Source organism: Chelonoidis abingdonii, chromosome 4, assembly GCF_003597395.2.
Source record: "Chelonoidis abingdonii isolate Lonesome George chromosome 4, CheloAbing_2.0, whole genome shotgun sequence".
Classification (NCBI taxonomy): Eukaryota; Metazoa; Chordata; order Testudines; family Testudinidae; genus Chelonoidis; species Chelonoidis abingdonii.
Window position 1 is genome coordinate 152,933,915 of NC_133772.1, and position 21,353 is coordinate 152,955,267.

At 44.3% G+C, this 21,353-nt stretch overlaps 2 protein-coding genes across 6 annotated transcripts in view; both read right to left on the reverse strand.

Moving 5' to 3' along the window:
• Window positions 1–21,353, reverse strand: part of SAMD4A (sterile alpha motif domain containing 4A) — a 216,338-nt gene that overhangs the window by 45,862 nt on the left and 149,123 nt on the right. For 3 of the 5 annotated variants that reach the window (XM_075065793.1, XM_075065791.1, XM_075065790.1), the window contains exon 3: window positions 4,432–4,695. The exons of the other annotated variants lie outside the window; for them this stretch is intronic. In XM_075065793.1, the coding sequence (XP_074921894.1) occupies window positions 4,432–4,695 (264 nt within the window). The remainder of the gene's footprint in view (window positions 1–4,431; window positions 4,696–21,353) is intronic. 5 annotated transcript variants of the gene reach the window in all.
• Window positions 1–21,353, reverse strand: part of CGRRF1 (cell growth regulator with ring finger domain 1) — a 241,739-nt gene that overhangs the window by 19,451 nt on the left and 200,935 nt on the right. The window lies entirely within an intron of this gene.

The window sequence follows — 21,353 nt, forward strand, 5'->3', positions numbered from 1 at the left end:
CTCCGTCTTTTTACAATTTCAAAGCCACTCAAGATGTATCATTTTTATTATCCTCAAATATGAAATGGACATCGCTGCAACGAGCTGGGATCCAATCCTGGAACCCTGATGCACACAAGCAACTCTTACTCACATGGGCAGTTCCACCAGCTTCACGGCTACTTGTGTGAACAAAGTTCACTCAGATGAGTTTGGGTTGCCGGATTTGGCTGGTAATGGAACGCTAGACAGAGAAAATTCACAAGCTGCATTTCTGAATGAATAATGCATCTTGTTGTATGTTGCTGATCATAGAATCATAGACTTTAAGGTCAGAAGGGACCATTATGACCATCTACTCTGACCTCCTGCACAATGTAGACCACAGAATCTCATCCACTCACTCCTGTATCAAACCTATGTCTGAGCCATTGAAGTCCTCAAATCATGGTTTAAAGACTTCAAGGTGCAGATGCTAATCCACTTAATTTTTCTAATTCTTAGGGGGTAGATTTCATGCTGACAGCCCATTTACACATTGCAGCAGTGCATAATCTGATAGCTTAAAGAGGATAATGGAGAACACTGGTTTGCATCAGTTGAGGATCCAGACAATATTTAGTTCCACTAAAAATATGATCAAAATGCTAGCATTGTAACTCAGAATTTTGACTTCTCTTTTTGATGTCCATTTCAGAACACGTCTAGAGTGCACAGGAGAACTGGCAATCATATCCTCCTGAACTGAGACTACTTGCACACAAAACTCAAGAGACTACGGAACTTGGGAGGTAATGCAAAATATCCAGTTCCTAGTGACAACCACTGGAGCCACTGCCTGGCACTAACATGACGAAAGATGGAACTCCAACATCAGGATAGGTAGATCTGAACGTGCAGAAAGTTACAAAACTTTTGAACAGCAGTTCCCAAACCACTACAGTATTTTTTATCAGAGGGGAAGCCATGTTAGTCTGGATCTGTAAAAGCGGACGAAGTGGGTATTCACCCATGAAAGCTCATGCTCCAAAACGTCTATTAGTCGATGAGGTGTCACAGAACTCTTTGCTGCTTTTACAGTATTTTTGGCAACTCCCACTGTATGGTTGGTGAGAGTCTGGATAAAATATCCATACACGGAGCTCCCTGTCCTGCTTGCCTGTCCTCCATATTATTCTTTTTATTGGTACATGTTTTGCTGCAGCCTGATGATGAGCTCTAGTGTCATATAACAGCTCAGGGGTATAGGAGAACCAGAACCCTATGTTTAAAACACCATCTCTCTGCTGCTGTAGATGAGGAAGCTAGGAGGTAACATGCTGAAGAAAGGAAAGAGCTAACGGGTACATTTACTCTGTTGAGCAATCTCCATGAAACAAAGGAATCTGAACATCCTGGCTGAATGCAAGAACAACTTTGTTCCTAGACTGTTCTAGGAGAGGACCTTGGAAGAACTAGGCAAGGAAGCAAGGAGTTGAAAGTGTAGCTATTTATTCTTGGTCAGTGCTGAATCCAGTGGTTGTACTTGCTGACAGACAAAATAGTCTCATAAATAATGTTTGCTTTGAAAAAAGGAGAGGGGAAATGAGTTTCCTCTCGCTAAGTGTGTTTCTCTTTGGAGCAGGTAATTTCTTTATTTTTGTGTACCAGACAATGCTGGGCACATTGTTGGTGCAAAACAACGATGATGATGACGGGTGGAGAAAGATGAAGCAATTTCTGCCCCTTTGTCTTTATACTACATACATACATAAATAACTAACTAAATAACTAACTAAATAACTAACTAACTAACTAAAATAGGGAAAGAACAAGTTAAGAATTATTTAGACAAGTTCGATGTCTTCAAGTTGGCAGGGGCTGATGCAATACATCCTAGAATACTTAAGGAATTGGCTGAAGCGATCTCTGAGCTATCAGTGATAATCTTTGAGAGGAGGATGGGAGAGATCCCGGAGGCCAGGAAATGGGCAACTATAGTACCTATCTATAAAAGGGTGAAAAAGAACAACCCAGGGAATTGCAGACCAGTCAGCTTAACTTTTGTACCTGTAAATATAATGGAACAAATAATCAAACAATTGATTTGTGAGCACCTAGAATATAATAAGGTGAGAAGTAAAAGACAACATGGATTTGTCAAGAACAAATCATGTCAAACCAACCTAATATCCCTTTTTGACTGGGTAACAAGCCTTGCGGATAGGAGGGAAGCAGTAGATGTGAGATATCTCAACTTAAGTAAGGCTCTTGATTCTGTCTCACATGACTTTCTCATAAACAAACCAGGGAAATATAGCCTACACCAGGGGTTCTCAGACTTTGGTACCTGGTGACCCCTTTCACACAGCAAGCCTCTGAGTGCGACCCCTTATACATTAAAAACACTTTTTCATATATTTAACACCATTACAAATGCTGGAGGCAAAGCGAGGTTTGGGGTGGAGGCTGACAGTTCGTGACCCCCCATGTAATAACTTCATGGCCCCTTGAGGGGTCCCAACCACCAGTTTGAGAACCTCTGGCCTACACGAACCCCTACTATGAGGTGGGTGCACAATGGTTGGAAAACCATACTCAGAGAGTCGTTATCAATGTTCACAGTCAAGTTGGAAGGGCATATCAAGTGGGGTCCCACCACGCTCTGTCACGGATCTGATTCTATTCAATATCTTCATACATTATTTGGATAACGGCATAGAGAGAATTATACAATTTGCAGACGATACAAAGCTGGGAGGGGTTGCAAGCGCTTTGGAGGACAGGTTTAGAATTCAAAATGATCTCGACAAACTGAAGGAATGGTCTGAAATAAACAGGATGAAATTCAATTCGAACAGATGAAAAGTACTATACCGCTCTGTTTCCTCAAGTGTCCTTGGCTTGGCTAATGGCAGCACAGCTCCTAGAGGAATCAATAAAGGGATCTTCCTCTGTTGATTCTGATTAGCTGCCCCGCACTGATCTCTCTAGGCTCCTTAGTACATGCTGTATTCGATTATTACTTAGTGTTTATATTACAAGCACAACTGGAAGTCCTAACTGAGATTAGCATCCCATTTTGCTGGGCCCTTTGTGCATCGCACTGGGCTTGTGTACATGGGGAAATTTACTGACATAGCCATATGGGTAATGCAGAATAAGAATGTCCACACAGGGAGTTGCAGTGGTGTAACTATACCAGTAAATCTCCCAGTGCAAATAAGCCCTAACACACAGTCCCTGCCTCACAAAGCTTATAATGTAAATAAACAAGACAGATAAAGGGTGGAAGAGAAACAGAGGCAGGAAGTGACTTGCCCCAGTTCACACAGCAGGGAACAGAACTCGCTAACCCAAAGCAACAATAGTATACGGAGCCAGTGACAGAAAAAGGTGCATGTCAGAACTAATGTGAAACTGAAATGAGGCCAATAGGCGATATCTTAGCTGAGTCTATGAGACATTTCCACGCATTCGGTTTGCAGCATTCGGTCAAGCTCAGTAAAGTACTGCCATTCTCAAACACAGTATCATTTAAAAATACATTCTATATAATAAAAAAACCAAAACCTTGCATTTGAGGCCCTAAGCCCGCAGGCAGGCCCACCCTGCAGATCTGATTGCCGGGTAGGGAACTTAATGGGTTACTTAGAATGCTGCATCTTTTCTCAAAGGATAGTTATTTTTATTGCTAAAAAGCAGTTAAAAATGTAGGCGTAGTGGAAAATTCAACCAAACTGCACAGAAGAAATTCAGTTCAAACAAATATCCTTTCTCAACTACAACCTTTCCAAATACCTAGTACTATTCTTGTTCCATCAGACGCCACAATGGTAAATTACACATGGCATGCTAAGCTTATGCTATCCTACTTTAGACAATAATAAAAAACAAAACAATACAACCCCCCACCTCACCCAAGAGGATCAATTCTGAATTTAAGGCTGCACACTATAGAGATACAACCTAGCTTTTCAAATAGCTGATGGTGTGAACTGAATTGTGGTAAGGTGGTATATTGGCACATCAGAGCATCTTGTAATACACCATGAAGGCGGCACAGAGCGAAGAACACACCTTGTGTAGAGAAATGCCCACTTGCTACACTACCCCTGTGGTATTAGGTGGCACTCATTTGCTTACCCTGAAACTAACGATAAGATGAAAATAATCTTTTGCAAAGCAATGTATATTTCTCCACTCAAATTAAGCTTTGTGCAAAGATCCTGGTATTAAAACATTAACAGCACTAGTACAAAGAGCACATAAATGTATCTTAAGTATACACTGGCTGGATTCTCAATGAAAATGAAGAAACGCTGTCATCTTACGGAAAGTTAGGGGAATATCTTTTCCTTCTATCTATTTCTGTCTTGCCATCTTTTCTTTTCAAACTGTGCAACCATATATAATTGGAGCAGAGCCTGTTTCTGGGGGGCGGGGACAGCAGGGTGTCTCATTTTCACTCACCTTTCATACCACTCCCTTCTTCCTGGAATGTGTTACGAGCAGAAGGCTGATCTTCTAAATGTTCACTCCCACCACTTCCCGAAGAGGCTACACTGCTCTGTGGAGACAGGGGGGCGTGATCGGAGGGGATGCACTGGGGTCCTCTAGCTCGTAAATCCTCATGAGACATCCATCCATGTCCTAGAGGCTGCTTTGGCACATTGATGGGTGGGGTAAGGGACACAGATCGTTTCAAAGGGCTGTGGTGTGTCTGGCCTGAGAGAACTGAAAAAAAATAAAATTAAACAGGTTATTCCCCCCCTCACGTTGTGGGATGCAGCAGAATCCCCAGTGAAGCTAATTAGTTAATCATGCTGTGTACTGCTTACCTCCAGAACTACAATTTCATGACTGGCTGGCTGCTAGTAACTGAATCACAGCCTGAGCTGTCTTTTGCTTTCTCAGAAACAGAAAGATACAACACCTCAAGCAGGATGGGATCACATGATCTAGATCTAATCGCTAGGAAAAAATGTTGCATGGATTTGATTTCTAATTTTTAAAAAACTGATAAGTTTTTCCACTCTAAAATTATTTTTCCTGGCATCAAGGGCACAGTTACACGCAGGACACAAAACACAGGTAGTATGAGGCTACATATATTTTGTTGCTACCATTTGTCTTCATTTCTGCACAGACTATTATCTGTCTTGCATAAAAGATGCAGTGGTGAAGTTTTAGATGGAGCAGGAATTTTCAGACAGCTACATGTAGGAGCACAGAACTTGCTGCGCTGGACCAGACCCACACTCCCCCTAGTTCTGCATCCTCTCTAGTGGCCTGCACCAGATGTTTCTGAAGAAGGTGAAATAAAATCCCCATAATGCAATTATGCAATAACTTGCCTATAGGGGAAGTTTCTTCTTACTTCCTTTAGGCAAGTGGTCAGCTTATGCTCCAAAGCATGACCATTTACATCCCTTATAGTTGTTATCCTATCTAATGTAATTGAATGGCTCATTATCCATATAAATGTCTAACCCTTTTTGAATCCTACTAATCTCTTAGACTCAAAGGGTATGACTACACCGCAAAGAATAGTACTGAGTCTTAGACCCCAGGTCAATTCACTTGGATTTGTGAGGTTTGGGCCGCAGAGCTAAAAACAGCAGTGTAGACGTTCCAACTGAGGTTGGCGCCAGGCTCTGAGACCCTCCCCTCTTGCTGAGTTTCAGAGCCTGGGCTCCAGCCTGAGCCTGAATATCTACAATGCTATTCTTACCCTGTCAGCCCGAGACAAATAACCCAGGTTCTGACAGTCCGTACTGTGGGTCTTTCTTTGCAGCATAGTCATACCCAATCAATCTATGATTAATAATGAGAGCATCACAACAGAGAGGAGCCCAGCAGGTGGGCTATAAAGTGCACCTCTTTCAACCTTCCAGAAAAAACAGACATCAAACGTTATGCTATAAATATGCCTAGGTGACAAACAGATTAATCAGATTCCCAAGAATCTTTCTCTTAGAAACCTTTGAGGTTTTTCTCTCCGGTTATATATGTATTTACATTTCCCTGACTGATATATTAACATGACCCAGTTCAATTTGGTTTTGGCAAATAACATTTACAACACTAGAGAAAAGAAGAACAATGCAAACTCCAGTGATCTGGGATTATTTCTTGGAGAGTTTTAGCAACATCTGAGAGATTTCAAAGTTGGGTGTGTATTCACTTGGCTTTGAGTTTAAAGAGCAATGCAGATGCTCTTGCTTGGGAAGTTAATAAAAAAAGAAGTTTTAGGATTTCTGAGACTTTTCTGGAAGAGTGTTTAATTCTGACTATAATTTAAATGCAATTATTTTTATTGCAGGATCTGTGTTTCAGGCTACTACTCGAATACATTTCAACATTTTTTCAATGCCCTTTCAAGGTACCATCTAATTAATTTTTAGGCACCTGTCAATGAGCCTCTCTCATCAGTTCATTTTGGTTGTAAATAGGGGCACTTTGGAGTGTGTAGGGGACAGGAGAGAAACTAAGGACTTATCTCTGTTTTCTATGGGTGAAATATATCTGAAAAGATTGCTCTGTTTGCTTCAGAAAATTCAAATTCAATTATTTGTATAGGCATTAATTTGACACTGACAACTACAGAGGCATTTAATGTATTTGTTTTAATCTAGATAAGTAAGGTTTAAATGTCCATTTATACATGTTTTATTACAGTGCATTGAATGGAGTTGGTCAGTCTTGGGTAGTTTGCTCCAAGTCAAAAATACTTCTGGATCAGCTTGCTTGCGGGTTCTAGTAAACTGCTCTAACTCGTGATACGGAGTTCTAACAGCAGTCTCTCAGTGGCACATCTGTTAAAACAAACAGAACATCAGAAAATTTCAGCTGTGCTGGGGAAGTCTGTTTGATGGGCCTACTGACAGACTGGCCAGCAGAGATGTAGTTAACTTTCTTAATATTTAAGTATTGGCAATTAGTCTTCTGTGTTCAGAACCTCAGGCACGAGTTCCTAAATCGGTCTGGATGCAAACTCAAGACAGGATGGGTTGTGTGGTGATGGCTACCAGAAACGGCTTTTATTTATATATTTCCAGAGGAAAGCTTAAATTCTGCAGAAAAGAGCAAATTCTGCAGGAAGAAGCTAATTATACAACACAGGCAGATTCCTTCACATCCCTGATTTCTGAAGGCTGTAGATGTAAGTTTCACCATCAGGATGAGAAGAGATAGGCAGTAAAAATATCCCAGGTTTCAATTTCAGCTATTGCTCTGGTGAAAGCATGATACCAAAACATTCCTGACTGACCAGAAGCACAGAGACAAGATGAACAAATAGTGGAAAAAGGGGGAAAAGTGAGTGAGAAACTCAGTAACTTTATTTATTTCACGGCTGGTCTTATTTATTAGGCACTCATTTAAAAGTAGCCTGCTACTGTGCACAGTCTAACAGACAACAACACGAGCATGTGGACTCCTCCAACTTCTAAAGAGTTCCTTGGTCTTCAGGTTCTTACTGTAAGAGAATCTGATGCCTCTTGAGAATGTAGCAGAACACTGTGCAGGTGGAATAATTGATTCTCTCTTGATTAAACAATTTCAAGAAAGTGACTCCCCTCAAACTTTTCATGACTCAGTAAAAGACGTGTCAATGGGTACTTGGTATTACTGTAAGAGCAATGATAAATATTAAACTGTTACTTACTGTTACAGTGGTTCTTTGGGATGTGATGCAGATGTGTATTCCATTTAAGTGTGTATTAACCCAGCACGCTGGAGCTGGAGATTTTGTCTAGCGGTACTCGCGGAGAGGTGATGCTTGCGTGTTGTGGCTGCAGCTCCCCTCCCCTGGCTATATGTGGCAGCACTGCTCTGAACCCCTCCTTCGTTCCTTTGCACTGAACACCCATGAAAGGGGACTCCGATGCAGAGGAGACAGAGGGTGGGTCATGGAATACATGTATGCATTACATCTCAAAGAATCACAGTTACAGGTACGTAATTGTTCCTTCTTCTTTGAGTACACGCAGATGTGTATTCCACTGAAGTGACCTCCAAGCAGTACCCCTCCCAAGAGGCGGAGCTTGGAGTCTACTGAAATAAGGATCTACTTCTGAAGTTTGCATCCACTCTGGAAGATGCAGTAATGGAATAATGGCCTGTAAGCGTAAGGATAGAGGACCACGTGGCAGCCTTTCAAATATCCAATATGGAAATGTCACTGAGGACCATTATTGACGTTGCTTGCGCTCTTGTCGAAGGAGCTTGCGTTCACGGAGGAGGCATAGCCAAAGCTATTTCATATGCAGTCTTGATATAGGATGTTATTTGTCTAGAGATGGCCTGGGAAGAGACTGCTTCATGCGCTTTGCATATGACACGAACAGGCGAGGTGAAGCATGAAATGGTTCAGTCCTATCCAGATAGGAAGCTACACATCACCTGACATCCAAGGTATGCAGAGGCTGCTCCTCTGGAGATGAATGCAGTTTAGAAAACAACACAGGTAAATACACTGCATGGTGCAAATGAAACTGAGAAACCACTTCAACCAAAAGTTTAGGGTGTGGTCATAAAGTCATCTCATCTTTAGAGAACTGTGTGTAAGGAGACCCTGCCATCAGAGCCTGAAACTCTCACACCCTCGATGCGGACATAATCACTATCAGGAACTCAGTTTTCTGACACAAAAGGGGCAGTGGACAAGATGCCAGGGGCTCGAATGGGGGACCTCTTAGAGCCATCAGAGCAGTGTTTAGGTCCCACAAGGGGACTGGCTCTCATAGTGGAGGATGTAGATGTAGATGTAGAAGCCATTTCAGAAATCTCATCACCATGGCATTGGGGAAGACTGATTTTTCCCTGTACATGGGGATGGAATGCAGACACTGCTGCCAGATGCACTCTCAATGAACTAAGTGCAAGACCCGACTTCTGAAGGTGTAGCAGCTACCCCAAGATGTCCTAGATAGACGTCTGCATTGGTTGGATCATGTGGGCCAAAGACCACACTGAAAACCTCTTCCGTTTTGCTAAGTAGGCCATCCTGGTAGTGGGACAGCCACTGCGCACTGCTCTTATTCATTCAACCAAGCAGCAGCCACGCCATGAGATGCTGGGAGCAGAGATGCAATCATGACTCTGTGTGAGCAGGCTGGGATGGAGAGGAAGCAAAATGGGAGGCTGAACTGACAGCATGAGAAGGTCAGAGAACCAGCACTGACTTGGCCATGCCCGAGCAAGGAGACTGAGCTTCGCCTGATCTGCCTTGAGCTTGAGGATTGCCTAAGAAATTATCGGGATGGGGCAAAAGCCTATAGGATAGTTGACTGTCAACTGCAGTGGAAAGCGTCGGAGGGGGAGCTTGGACTGAAGTCCCCACCCCGAGAGTAGAACAGGTGACATTTCCTGTTCTCCCTTATAGCAAACAGGTTGATTGTGAGAATGCCCCACAATGTGAAGATGACCCGCAGGACGTCTATCTTCTGGGACCACTCGTGATGGTCTATGAGATGATTCTGTACCCCGAGCAAGCGGACGGCTGTTGGAGTAATGTTCTCCTCAATGCAAAACTGCCACAGATTCATCACCTCTAGGCAGAGCGCCCTGGAGTGCGCTCCCTTTTTTTATTCACGTAGTACATCATGGTGGTATTGTCAGTAAGTATGTGAACCACTGCGTGTCTGACATGGTCACGGAAGCTGCAACATGCCTTGTGGATGGCCTGAAGTTCCAGCACATTGATATGAAGCGAGACCTCCTGCTTACACCACAGTCTCTGTACCTTCAGCGACCCCAAGTATGCCTCCAACCCAGCAGGGAGGCGTTGGTAACAAGCGACTTGGTTGGTGATGGCTCAACAAAGGAAATGCCCTGGCAAACATTCTGTGGATAGGTCCACCACTGCAAGAAGTCCAGGATCGGTGGTGGGAGAGAAACAAGTCTGTCCAGAGACTGAAGAGTAGGACAGTAGATTGTCCTGAGCCACATTTGAAGGGGGTGAGGGCACATGCAAGAGAACATGTGGTCCAACAGTCTCAGACACATTTGAACGGTCACGGAAGGCTGAAATTGCAGACTGAGGCAAAGATGTCGAATTGTCTGAAAACAGTCAGTCAGCAAGAACACTCTCAATGTCATGGAATCTAACAGGGTCCCAATTAACGCAATTTTTTGAGTGGGAACCAAAGATGATTTTCTGGTATTTAGAATGAGATCCAAACACAGTCAAGCAAGTGCAAAGTGGGACTGACGTGAGCAAGAACTTCCTCTCTGGATCTGCCTCTTGGCAACCAGTAATTAAGGTACAGGAAGATGTGGATTCCCTTTTTTCTGAGATATGCCGTAAGCATGATGACACATTTGGTGAAAACTCAGGGGTGGATGACAGGCTGAAGTGGTCTCTTGTATACAGTCGGTACCTGCATCTCTCTTGTCCTTACCAGACTCGAAGGATGCCCGGAGGCCAGAACTGGAGTCAACAGTACAAGGAAGGGTCAAAAGTACCCACATTGTCCTGCATGCTGACACCAGCTCTGTGCCAGTCCGTGCTTTTCCTGGTGGAGGCAGAATAGTCAGCCTAAGACCTGGTGAGATCTTGATCGGTCTTATGTGACCTCCTCCTCGGTGCAGTCAATGGGGAAACGGCTTCTCCATTTCTTCAGAGAGGCACCTGCATCAGAACGTCAAGTGACAGCGCTCTCAGAGCCCGAGGGTCATCTTCCACCTGAGGAGAGACTCAGTACCGGATGAGGCCACATGGCCTGTCTGAGGAGGTGGTGCATGAGGTAAAGGTCCCAAGCTACCCGAGTTCTTTTCTTGAACAATCTACAGATCATGAAATGATCCTTGAGGTGAGCTGTGCCGAGACAGAGGAAGCACCGAGTGCGGGGACTGCTCCTCTACAGTAAGGACAATGTTTAACCCTCAGTGAGTGCATCACCGTGGAAACAGACTACTAACTAACACTAACTACTAGCTATATACAATAATAAGTGAGCCCAAGTCTATTTAGAGGTTGTGAGGCTAAAACCACACAGAGCTCTGACTCCAGCCACAGGCAGTAAGAAGGAACTGATGTGGGTTGGGGTAGTGCCGCCTCAGAAAGCTAGGGGAGGAGTCACAACCCCGAGGTGTGAGCATCGCCCCCCTATGCATACTGCTAGACAAAATCTCCAGCTGTGGCACACTGGGCGCGTACACATATAAGTGGAATACACGTCTGCGTCTATCTCAAAGAAGAATTAAATATTCCTAGGGGTTGTGCGTTTCTTGACAGGAAGTTAGATACATTTAAGAAGCTCTGGTTAGACAAGATGGGTCAGTGAGCCCTGATAAAAGTGCAGGGAAGATGAATGAGACATCCTTGCCTTTGCAATCATATTCTGAAAGTTAGTGACACACTTCAACTCTGCAGTTGTCCTTGTTGAACCTCATCAGATTTCTTTTGGCCCAATCCTCCAATTTGTCTAGGTCACTCTGGAACCTATCCGTACCCTCCAGGGTACCTACCTCTCCCCCCAGCTTAATGTCATCCGTGAACTTGCTGAGGGTGCAATACATTGCATCATCCAGCTCGTTAATGAAGATGTTGAACAAAACTGGCCCCAAGACTGACCCCAGGGCACTCTGCTTGATTCCGGTGCCAACTAGACATCGAGCCGTTGATCACTACCTGTTGAGCCTGACAATCTAGCCCACTTTCTATCCATCTTATAGTCCATTCATCCCATCTATACTTCTTTAACTTGCTGGCAAGAATACTGTGGGAGACTGTATCAAAAGCTTGACTAAAGTCAAGTTATAACACATCCACTGCTTTCCCCATATCCACAGGCCAGTTACCTGATCACAGAAGGCAATCAGGTTGTCAGGCATGACTTGCCCTTGGTGAATCCATGTTGACTGTTCCTGATCACCTTCCTCTCCTCCAAGTGCTTCAAAATGGATTCCTTGAGGATCTGCTCCATGATTTTTCCAGGGACTGAGGTGAGGCTTTAGTTCCCCAGATTTTCCTTCTTCCCTTTTTTAAAGATGGGCACTATACTTATCTTTTTCCAATTGTCTGGGACCTCCCCCAGTTGCCACGAGTTTTCAAAGATAATGGCCAATGACTCTGCAATCACATCAGCCAACTCCCTCAGCACCCTCAGATGCATTTGATCTAGACCCACAGACTTGTGCATGTCCAGCTTTTCTAAATAGTCCGTAACCTGTTCTTTCACCACTGAGGGCTGCTCATCTCCTCCCCATACTGTGCTGCCCAGTCTGTGAAGCTAACCTTGTCTGTGAAGACGGAGGCAAAAAAAAAAAAAAAAAAGCATTGAGTACTTCAGCTTTTTCCACATCACCTGTCACTAGGTTGCCTTCCCGATTCAGTAAGGGTCCCACGCTTTCCCTGACCTTCTTCATGAGATACTCATGCATCCTGCAGCAGTACATCCTATCACTCTGGATGCTAGCCAAGATGGTGGACCAGGTTATTGCTCCTCCTGAATCATTCTGGTGAGACCTTCCTCAGATACTCTTTATTTGGAGCACTGGTGTTTAATGGAGCAGGGCCCAGAGCATGCAGATCGTTGTCTGTGGAGAGGTAAACCATTTGTTTGTCAGTCCTAATTTACATCATTAATTCGTTTCTCTGTTGCTGCTCTGATCCTGCAGCCCACACTCATGTCTTCACGGGCAGCTTAGCTGTGTGTTGTTGACACACCTGGCCCTTATGAGGGTGTAGTGTAGCTTCCTTCCACAGCATGGTGAAGGGATTGGGCAGGGGTGACAGTAACTTAAAGGACTTACCGATACGTCGGAGTCTTGAGCAGGGGGCGTGGTCTCAACCGGAAGAGGTGGGGCCTTTAAATCCTCACCCCTTTAAATCACCGCCGGAGCCCTGCCGCCGCTACCCCGGGGCTCCAGCACTTGGGCTTGGGCAGTGATTTAAAGGGCCTGGGGCTCTGACTGCTGCAAGGAGTCCCAGGCCCTTTAAATCACCAGCCTGGTAAAGCCGGTCCGGTCCAGCACAGCGTACTGGCTCTTGCTGGTACGCCGTACTGGACTGGACTGGCTTACTTTCACCTCTGGGATTGGGGGTCATAAGCCAGTTTTCCCTCTGCTGTGCTTTGTTCTCCAAGGGGTGCTGGCAGGCAGCCATGAGGAAAGCACATGCACTGCAAATGGGCCTGTCGTCCGCACTTGGAAGAAGCTGAGAAGGGTCAGTTCATGCCCCCAAACACACCCTGAGGTACCTGAGCAAAGGCCAACCACAGTCTGGGAGTTAATTATTAATTATGAGAGCCTAGATGGGCTCATTAAATGGTTTGTGTCCCAGGGCAAGTTGCACTAAATGATCTGGAGCCATTTTTCCCCAATGGTGTTTGGAATTGCCAGATACTGCAGTTTCTCTCAGGTTTCAAACCAATTTAGACTTAAAATTAATAGAAAAAAACCCCCTATGACAATGCCCTGACCTACTCTAGACACTACTGGGATGCAGAACTCTTCCTAGCAGGGCCAGGATTCTGAACGTACTGTAGCGAAGAGAGGCGAATAACTTCTTTTCCATAGGGCTGAGGCTATGGTTTACAACTGAGAAGACATTTTCATCTGGTCTGTGGAAACAGCTGCTGGAGAAAGACTTGAAATTTGCAATCCTTTATTCAGGAAAACTGGTGTGCGGTCTCTGGTGGCCAGTCAAGGCCAGCTCCTTGGCTGGTGTCAATCAGCATAGCTCCCTAACTGCATGACAGTTAGAAGACCGCGGTGCAGGAAGATCCTGAAACGTATTTAGGGCAATTCTGAGGTGGGATGGTTTATCTCTTTGATCGCTTCCTCTGTGAAACAGACTCTGTTCGCTCCCAAACTGACTGTAGCTCTTTATCCCATACCGTTGATCCATGTAGGATGTGGGCCATGCAGACTGGGGTTTGTTTATCCTCTCTCCCTTTTTGAAGTGGAGATGCCTTTTTTTATATACCAGGGCTAATTTTGGAAGCATTTTTCACTAATGACCATGAGGAACAGCAAATGATATTTATGCTGTGGCTTCTTGGGAGGGCAGACCAAATGTTCAGAAGGCAAAAAGCAGCCCCTCCCGTAATCAGAGCACAGGGCTTGGGTTCTATAATCGGCTCTGCCATCGACGCAATGTGCAGCCTTGACAAGTGGCTTAACTTTTCTCTGCCTCCATTTGCCCATCTCAAAATGTGGAGACGAGTATTGTAAAGTGCTGAGAGATTCTCGGCACAGTACAATGGTGGAGATATTAGTGACTCCATCACTAAGATTTACCTCTAAAACGGAACTAAAAATTCCTCGATGTTACGCTGCAGTGGCTGAATTTGACACAAATGGCCTGATTTATAGTCCTCCCAGGCCCCACTGTGTCTCCCCAGCTCTGGTCCCTGGGGGAAATCCCACGGTGCAAGGAGGTTCGCTGGGTGGTGCGGAGCTGTTGGAATGGGCTCTTTGTTCTCCCATCCTCAGAACTTCCAGGGTAAGGGGCATGCCAGGGATATTGCTGGGGTAGGGAAACCTGGCCAGAACACCCTGGGGTGTGACTATTTTCAATTGCTGGACGGCTCCTGAGAGCCATTGCAGCCGTGCATAATTTAGAGTGGTCCTGCAATTGCTCTAAACTATGTGGCTACAATGTGGAACACAGTTCTCCAGTTGATGGAGTAAGAAAACACGGTCCAAAGCACATCTCTAACCCTACTGGCACCTGGGTTGGGTTTTTTGTTTTTGATTTAAGCAGCAGTGTGCCCCATGAGGGAATGGGTGTAAACCATGTTTCCTTAGGATATGTCACCAAATGATGTTGTCCTGTTAACTACTATATTTTTTTACTCTGCAACTGTGTGGTTATAAGCTAAATCCCAGTAAAATAGACACATAACGCAGCAGTTTGATGCCAACTAGTTTCCCATTTGAAATCACTGCGTTCTCAGCCCGTCCTGGCTCCCTTGCACCTCTATGCACTGCTCAGTTTGTGGATCAGAATGGGACAATACTGAACAGCTCCTTTTGTTCATTTGCAAGGAAACAGCAAGTTCCCTGACAGCTATTCAAATCATTAGGAAGAGTCTGTTCCAGGAAACGCACTCTGTTAAGGCAAACAAATTGCTTGCCTCTTTCACAGTTTCTCCTACTTTCTCTAATGAAGAACCCAGAAACAAAAGCCAGTATGAATCATACAGGGTGTCCTGCTATTGGTCCCTTCTCCTGCAGTAGTTCATTCATATAACTAGTGACATACAGACGAATGGAAAAGCTCAGGCTTGTATGAAGCAGATCTTGATGAAACTACTATGTTGAAAAATACAACCCCTAACCCTTGAGGCCTCCTCTTTACATTCTATGCTTCGGCTTTTGTTGTGATTGTAACTTCAAATATCAAAACAGCAAACTCTGGTCTCTGAACTGTGCCAACAGCTGAGGGGAAGAAAATCACAACCCAAGACCCAAGTTAGCGTTCCACAGCTCAACTTTTTCAAGCAAACCAAAACCTGACTCTTTTAAATGATGGCACAGTTGCCCATTCAAGATAAAGATTAGATAGATACAGTAGCAGTAACGCATGGGTTATTAGTACTGCTGATCTTTTCAAGCAGAGCCTGTAGGGCCTAATCCAGTGTCCACTGAAGTCAGTGGGAATCTTTCAAAATACGATAAGCAGTGATTTCTTACCTGGTAGTTTGGTTTCAGTTGCAACTCACTGCACAACTAGTATTATTGTTGTTTGCTCATTCATATGATGGCAGCATGCACACGCCCCAGTAAGGACGAGCACCCTATTGAGCTAAGCACTGGACAAAAACATACGCTGACACTACACTGTCATTGCCCTGACACATGGAGCAAATCCATAACCAGGGCTAAGTCTTTATGTCCTGGTTGCCTCCAAAGGCACGGATACATCTACTCCATGACTGCAGTAAGCAAAAAGTAGCAATCTCTGGAGAGGGACCCTGTAAATTCTACTGAGCAGAAGAGGTCTTGCAATATTCTAATCTACACAGATTCTTATACCCACACGTATCACTATATATCTAAAAATCTTCCAGCTGTGCATCAAATTCAGATGATTATTTAATATGTGGGATAAAAGACAACCGAAAGTCTCAGGATGAACTCCTGGCCCTACTGATATTAAGAACAAAACTCCCATTGACTTCAGTGGGGCCAGGATTTCACCCTCCGCTTTCTGGGTCAGTATTCGGTGGCTAGATTATGGGTATTATGGGAGTTTTGCAAGAAGGTTCTATCTCCGTCCATGCTGTATCTGTTCTGCGGATGAAAAGAGAACCCTAGTCCTCAGGGCTGTATATCTGGCATCTTATACACACTCAAATCCCTTTAAAATAGAAACTATAGTTGAACACTGTGCATAAGTGGGGAGTCCCAGTTCATTAACAGCAACATTTAATTGGTAACCCAAATCTCAATAATTGCTCCACAATTTGCTGATTTTTCTGTTGGTTCCTAGGGAGAGTTCCTACCAGCTTGCTGACCAAGCTCTCCTAAATAAACTGACTGGTAACTCAGCACGTCTCCTCTCATCTTCTCTTTCCACTTAACAAGTGGAGACTTCAAAGGACAGCAAATTCTGTGTCACTCCCTAGAACAGAATCAGAAACACGAAGATTTGAAAACTCCTGCAAGGTTCCATACGGAAGTGCTACCAAACTACCTGTTCTTACTTTAACTTCTTCATATTACCTTCCCTTCACGCATGATCTTCCCTCACAGCTGGCATTCGTAAGCAACTTGGGGTTTCTCTCTCAGAAAGTTGCACCAATATAACTTAAAGTGTCAGAATTTAAACTGATACCTAAACTGATACCTAAACTGGTGCAAAAGTCTGTGGATGCTCTTGTTTCAGTATAAAAGTGGCTTATTTTGGTTTAGCTAAAGCTGATTAGGAACAGGTTTAACTAAATAGGGATAAGCCGCTCATATCCCGATATAAGAGTGTCCACACAGCCTTTTACATCAGTTTAAGTATACCAGTTTATAATTATAATATTAGATAATACTAATCATAATGATACCTGGCTCTTACATGCACTTTTCATCAGTAGATCTCAAAGCACTTCATAATTCTTTATATTCAAAGTATATCACAATTTTCTCACCAAGTCCTTAGTCCCCTAGTCACCAGGGGCCATATTTCCAAAGGTATCTAGGTGCCTAAAGATACAGATAGGTGCTCAGTGGGATTTTCAAATGCTTCAAGGCAGGTCAGGCACCTAAATCCCACTGAAATCAACAGAAATTAGGCACCTAACCTGCTTAGATGCTTTTGAAAATCCCACTGAGCACCTGTCTGCATCTTTAGACACCTAAACACCTTTGGAAATCTGGTCCCATGTGCTCTGTGCTGACGTGTTCCACACTCGAGCTTACCAGCCCACAAGCTTCTGCTGAGGATGCTACACATCAGGCTGAAGGGACTCACATCACAAAAGAAAGCTGAGGGAAGGCTAGTTTGTTCCTCCTCCTCCCAGAGGGAAACTTCTAAATCAAATTGCCTTTTCCCGCAACACTGCATCAACATTTAAAAAGCTCTAACCAGAGATGAAGAGATTCTGGGCCACATCTGTGGCTTGTTTACATCAGTGTAGTTTCACTGAAGTTAATAGAGCTGTGCCCATTTATATAGGCTGAAAATCTGACCTCTCGGTAATCAAAGAAATTTGGCAGGCTACTGGTGATGAGGTATTGGGTACCAGTCCCCACCACAGTGGCAAGTGAAGCAAAGGTGCTGATATTTCATGCATCAATCACTTGCTGGGGACTGCTTAACAAAAGCTCCATCTTTGAGAAAATGTTTCCCCTAGAACAAGAGGTAGATCTGATAGCATCAGCTTCTATACTAGAACACACTTTAGATGGATAGCCCTCCACTGCGCCTCCTCCTGCCCCAGGCAAGCTACACAATCATCCTGGAGAGCACACAGTAGGGTGGAATTTAGAAATGTGCCTGCACACAGCATTGGGCAACCCTTGGTCCATTCCCATAGTGCCTGAGAACCATAAACAGACATTAACATTCATGTAGAAACAGCTAAAGTGGACGGACTACTTGGAAAATCCACATTTTTGATAGCAATGAACCACTGAAAAAAAATGATGTATGTATAAGTCACATCATATCCAACTGTCTAGGAAATACCACACAGGAAATGACATGAATTTAAAAGAATTACTGCCTTTGTCATTTGTCTCATTAAATCATTCTGTCCTCCTCCCTTCCGGTCTACTTGTTAGTTTTTCTTCTTTATTTTGATTCTCACGCTCTCACTCTATCCTGTTCTCTTGCATTCACTAGATCAGTAGTTCTCAAACTGTGGGTCATGATCCCATTTTAATGGGGTTGCCAGGGCTGATGTTAGACTTGCTGAGGCCCGGAGCTGAAGCTGATGCCCAAGCCTGGGGCTGAAGCCGACGCCCAAGGGTGGAAGGACTGGGCTTGGTCACCCCTGTCTGGGACAGCAGGGCTTGGGAGGGCTCATACTTTGGTCTCCTCTCCTTGGGTCATGTAGAGCAATTAAGTTTGAGAACAGCTGCACTAGATGCACTGCCCCAACTGTGTGTGTTCTGTTCCCAGCAGGGTTGTTATCTGTCCTTCCTGACCTGCTGAGGCTTGTTAGATTCCCTTGCATACATCTCTTGCTTCAAAGGGGGCTCTGAATAGACAATCACATTGTATAAGTTAGTGCTGGGAAAGATCTGAGCCCTTTCCCTGGCAAATGCAGGATACAGTCCCTCACTAGAGGATGTGAGAGATATTTAACTGATACGACACATCACACTACCCAGGAAGCTAGTCTGAGTCCATCTGTTGTCCCAGATACTGTCACAAACAGCCCTGGTTGGTAATGCTTCTTGATAATCCCCAACTCAATATTTAACATGGATATTTGGTACTGCACTGGTAACTCTAGCCCTGCTGTCCGACCTACCACAATACGCGTATCAGTCTGTACTAGGTAGAACCCCAGCCAAACTCATTGACCATCCTGCTACCTTCTCCAAAAGATGAGAGTTTACAGGCGTAAAAAGTCTGCCCTAATCTCTATCAGCATTGCAGATTTCCTCACGCTAGAAGTTGACGCAAACATGTATCTGCTGTGTAACAAAACAAATTCTCAAACTATATTGATCGGCCAGTTGGAAAGTTGGAAGTCACAAGAGAACACTGAACATCAACCACCATCTAACTACATAACAATTACATAACAAATGAGAACAACACACTTAATGCAAATAGTTCAACCTCATGACTGCCAGTAACGAGCCATTAATTGCCGTGCATTTTATCCATTTGCATTTGGATAGCGCTGCTTTGAATCTGAGACAGACATGAAGTCTTAATATAGCTGGAAAAGAAACATCCTTGCTGCAGTCTCCCAACTGCACTTTGATAGGAAGCAGTCACGGAGCAGATGTTGCTTATACAGAGTATGGAAACATCAAATCACTAGACCTATTATCCAACCCTCCTTTAGCAATTTGAAGGATGTGATATCAAGTAAGCAGAACAGCAAATATTTTTTCCCCAAAAGTATCTGAAAAGGGGAAGGAAGCTATAATTATGGAAGCTGTTAAAAGTCTTAGTAAATGAAGCAAAATAACTGTTTTGTACACTGCTTCTTTAAACCATATGTCAGAGGTTAATTCAGTGTGTGTTACTGAATCAGTGTAATGCAGCCATTCCAAATGTTACTGACAGACAACATTTGATGGCCAAGATCCCGTTTGGTCAAAACATTTTGAAATTAGCATTTTTTTCAACCAGCTCTAATATTTGTACATTTTTCATGCCTTTTGCTTGCCTCGCAGTTCAGCAAAATACAACATGGGGGGAAGAGTTCCTGGGGTTTTCCAACCAGACAAACTGGGAAGTGCTGGAAATGTCACAGGAAAACCAGTTCTCATGACATTGCCAGCAGTTTGCTGTCGGAGGGAATACTAGGGGGATGGGAAAGGTAGCTCTCTGAGGACCAGATTATGCCCAGCTGCTGCACAGGTGTGCAAAGGGCAGGTGTGTGTTCACAAGCCCTAGCACCCCTCATGCACTAGCCACAGATAATCATAGTCTCTGTACTCTGAAATCAAAGAGGCTGCTCCTTCTTAGTGCCCTGCGCATGTCAGCCATTCCATGGGCATCTCACAAGCTAAGATGGTCGATCTGAGAGCCAGGCCATGAAAGGCAAAACCAGAATCAGACCTACCTCCTACCTCAGTAGGAGGGGGAAACGAACACGGTTTTATTTATTTGTAGGTTTATCAGTCTCATTCATCCAGCATTCTCTGGGTACATTTAAAGAGATCAAAATATAACATAACATGTTCTAAGCAGTCTCCCAGGATAAATGGAGCATATTCCTCACTCACACCAAAGCCTGGAAAGGAACAGATGAGTGTCATAGCAAGCCTTCTGGCTCCATTAAACCAACAAGGGAAGTGAATGTCCACAGCCGAGGGCCCTCCATTGAGGATGCCCAGCCACCATTCCCCATATATTCAAATCTAAGGCTATGTCTACACTACAGTCTATGTCAGCAAAATATACGTCACTCCGGGATGTGAATATTCCACCCCCCTGAGCGACATAAGCGTTTGTGCGCATAGCGCTGTCAGCAGGAAGGCTTCTCCCGCCAACATAGCTTATGCCGCTCGTGGAGGTGGTATTTTTATATCGATGGGAAAACTCTCTCCCATCAGCACAGAGCATCTTCACCACACGCACTGCCGCAGCTTAGGACATACAGACATGGCCTAAGACTTAGCAAAACCGGGCCAACAAAACCAACCCATCTGATCTCAACTGTCATGTAACGAAGAAGGAACGAGGTGGTGCTTAGATAGCCAGGACTCAAACATCATCAGGCTTTACAGATCAAAATCATCACTTTATATTGCACAGCAAAGCAAACTGGAAGCCAACGAGGGATAGTTTTAATGTGCTCCTTATGACTAGCTGCACTAATTAAGTAGATCCTGAACTCTGCACTAAATTTAGCTTCCGAGTGGAAGTCCAGGGTAGCTCATGCAGAATACATTGCAATAATCCGATCTGCAGCTCAAACGTGTAAGACTGGTGGGGAGAACATCAGCAACAACTGCAATTTCCTAACCCAGTACAGATGGATAAAGGCGCTTTGGGAGCAAAGGGGGACCTAGAAATTTCCCCAGAATGCAGAGAAAAGCCAGGAAGGCATATCCCCTCATTTTCAGGGGCAACAGTGTTATCTGGAGTGAGTCCCACTGCAGCTTACGGTCATCCATGCCACAATTTCTGCTAGTCACCAGAGCAGCTGGGAAAGTGCATCATGGTTCTGAGAAAGATCCATCATCTAGGTGCATCTCAAATATTCTCTTCTCCTTTCCTAGTAGCCTCAGGCATGCACTGAGGAGTGACAGAAGAT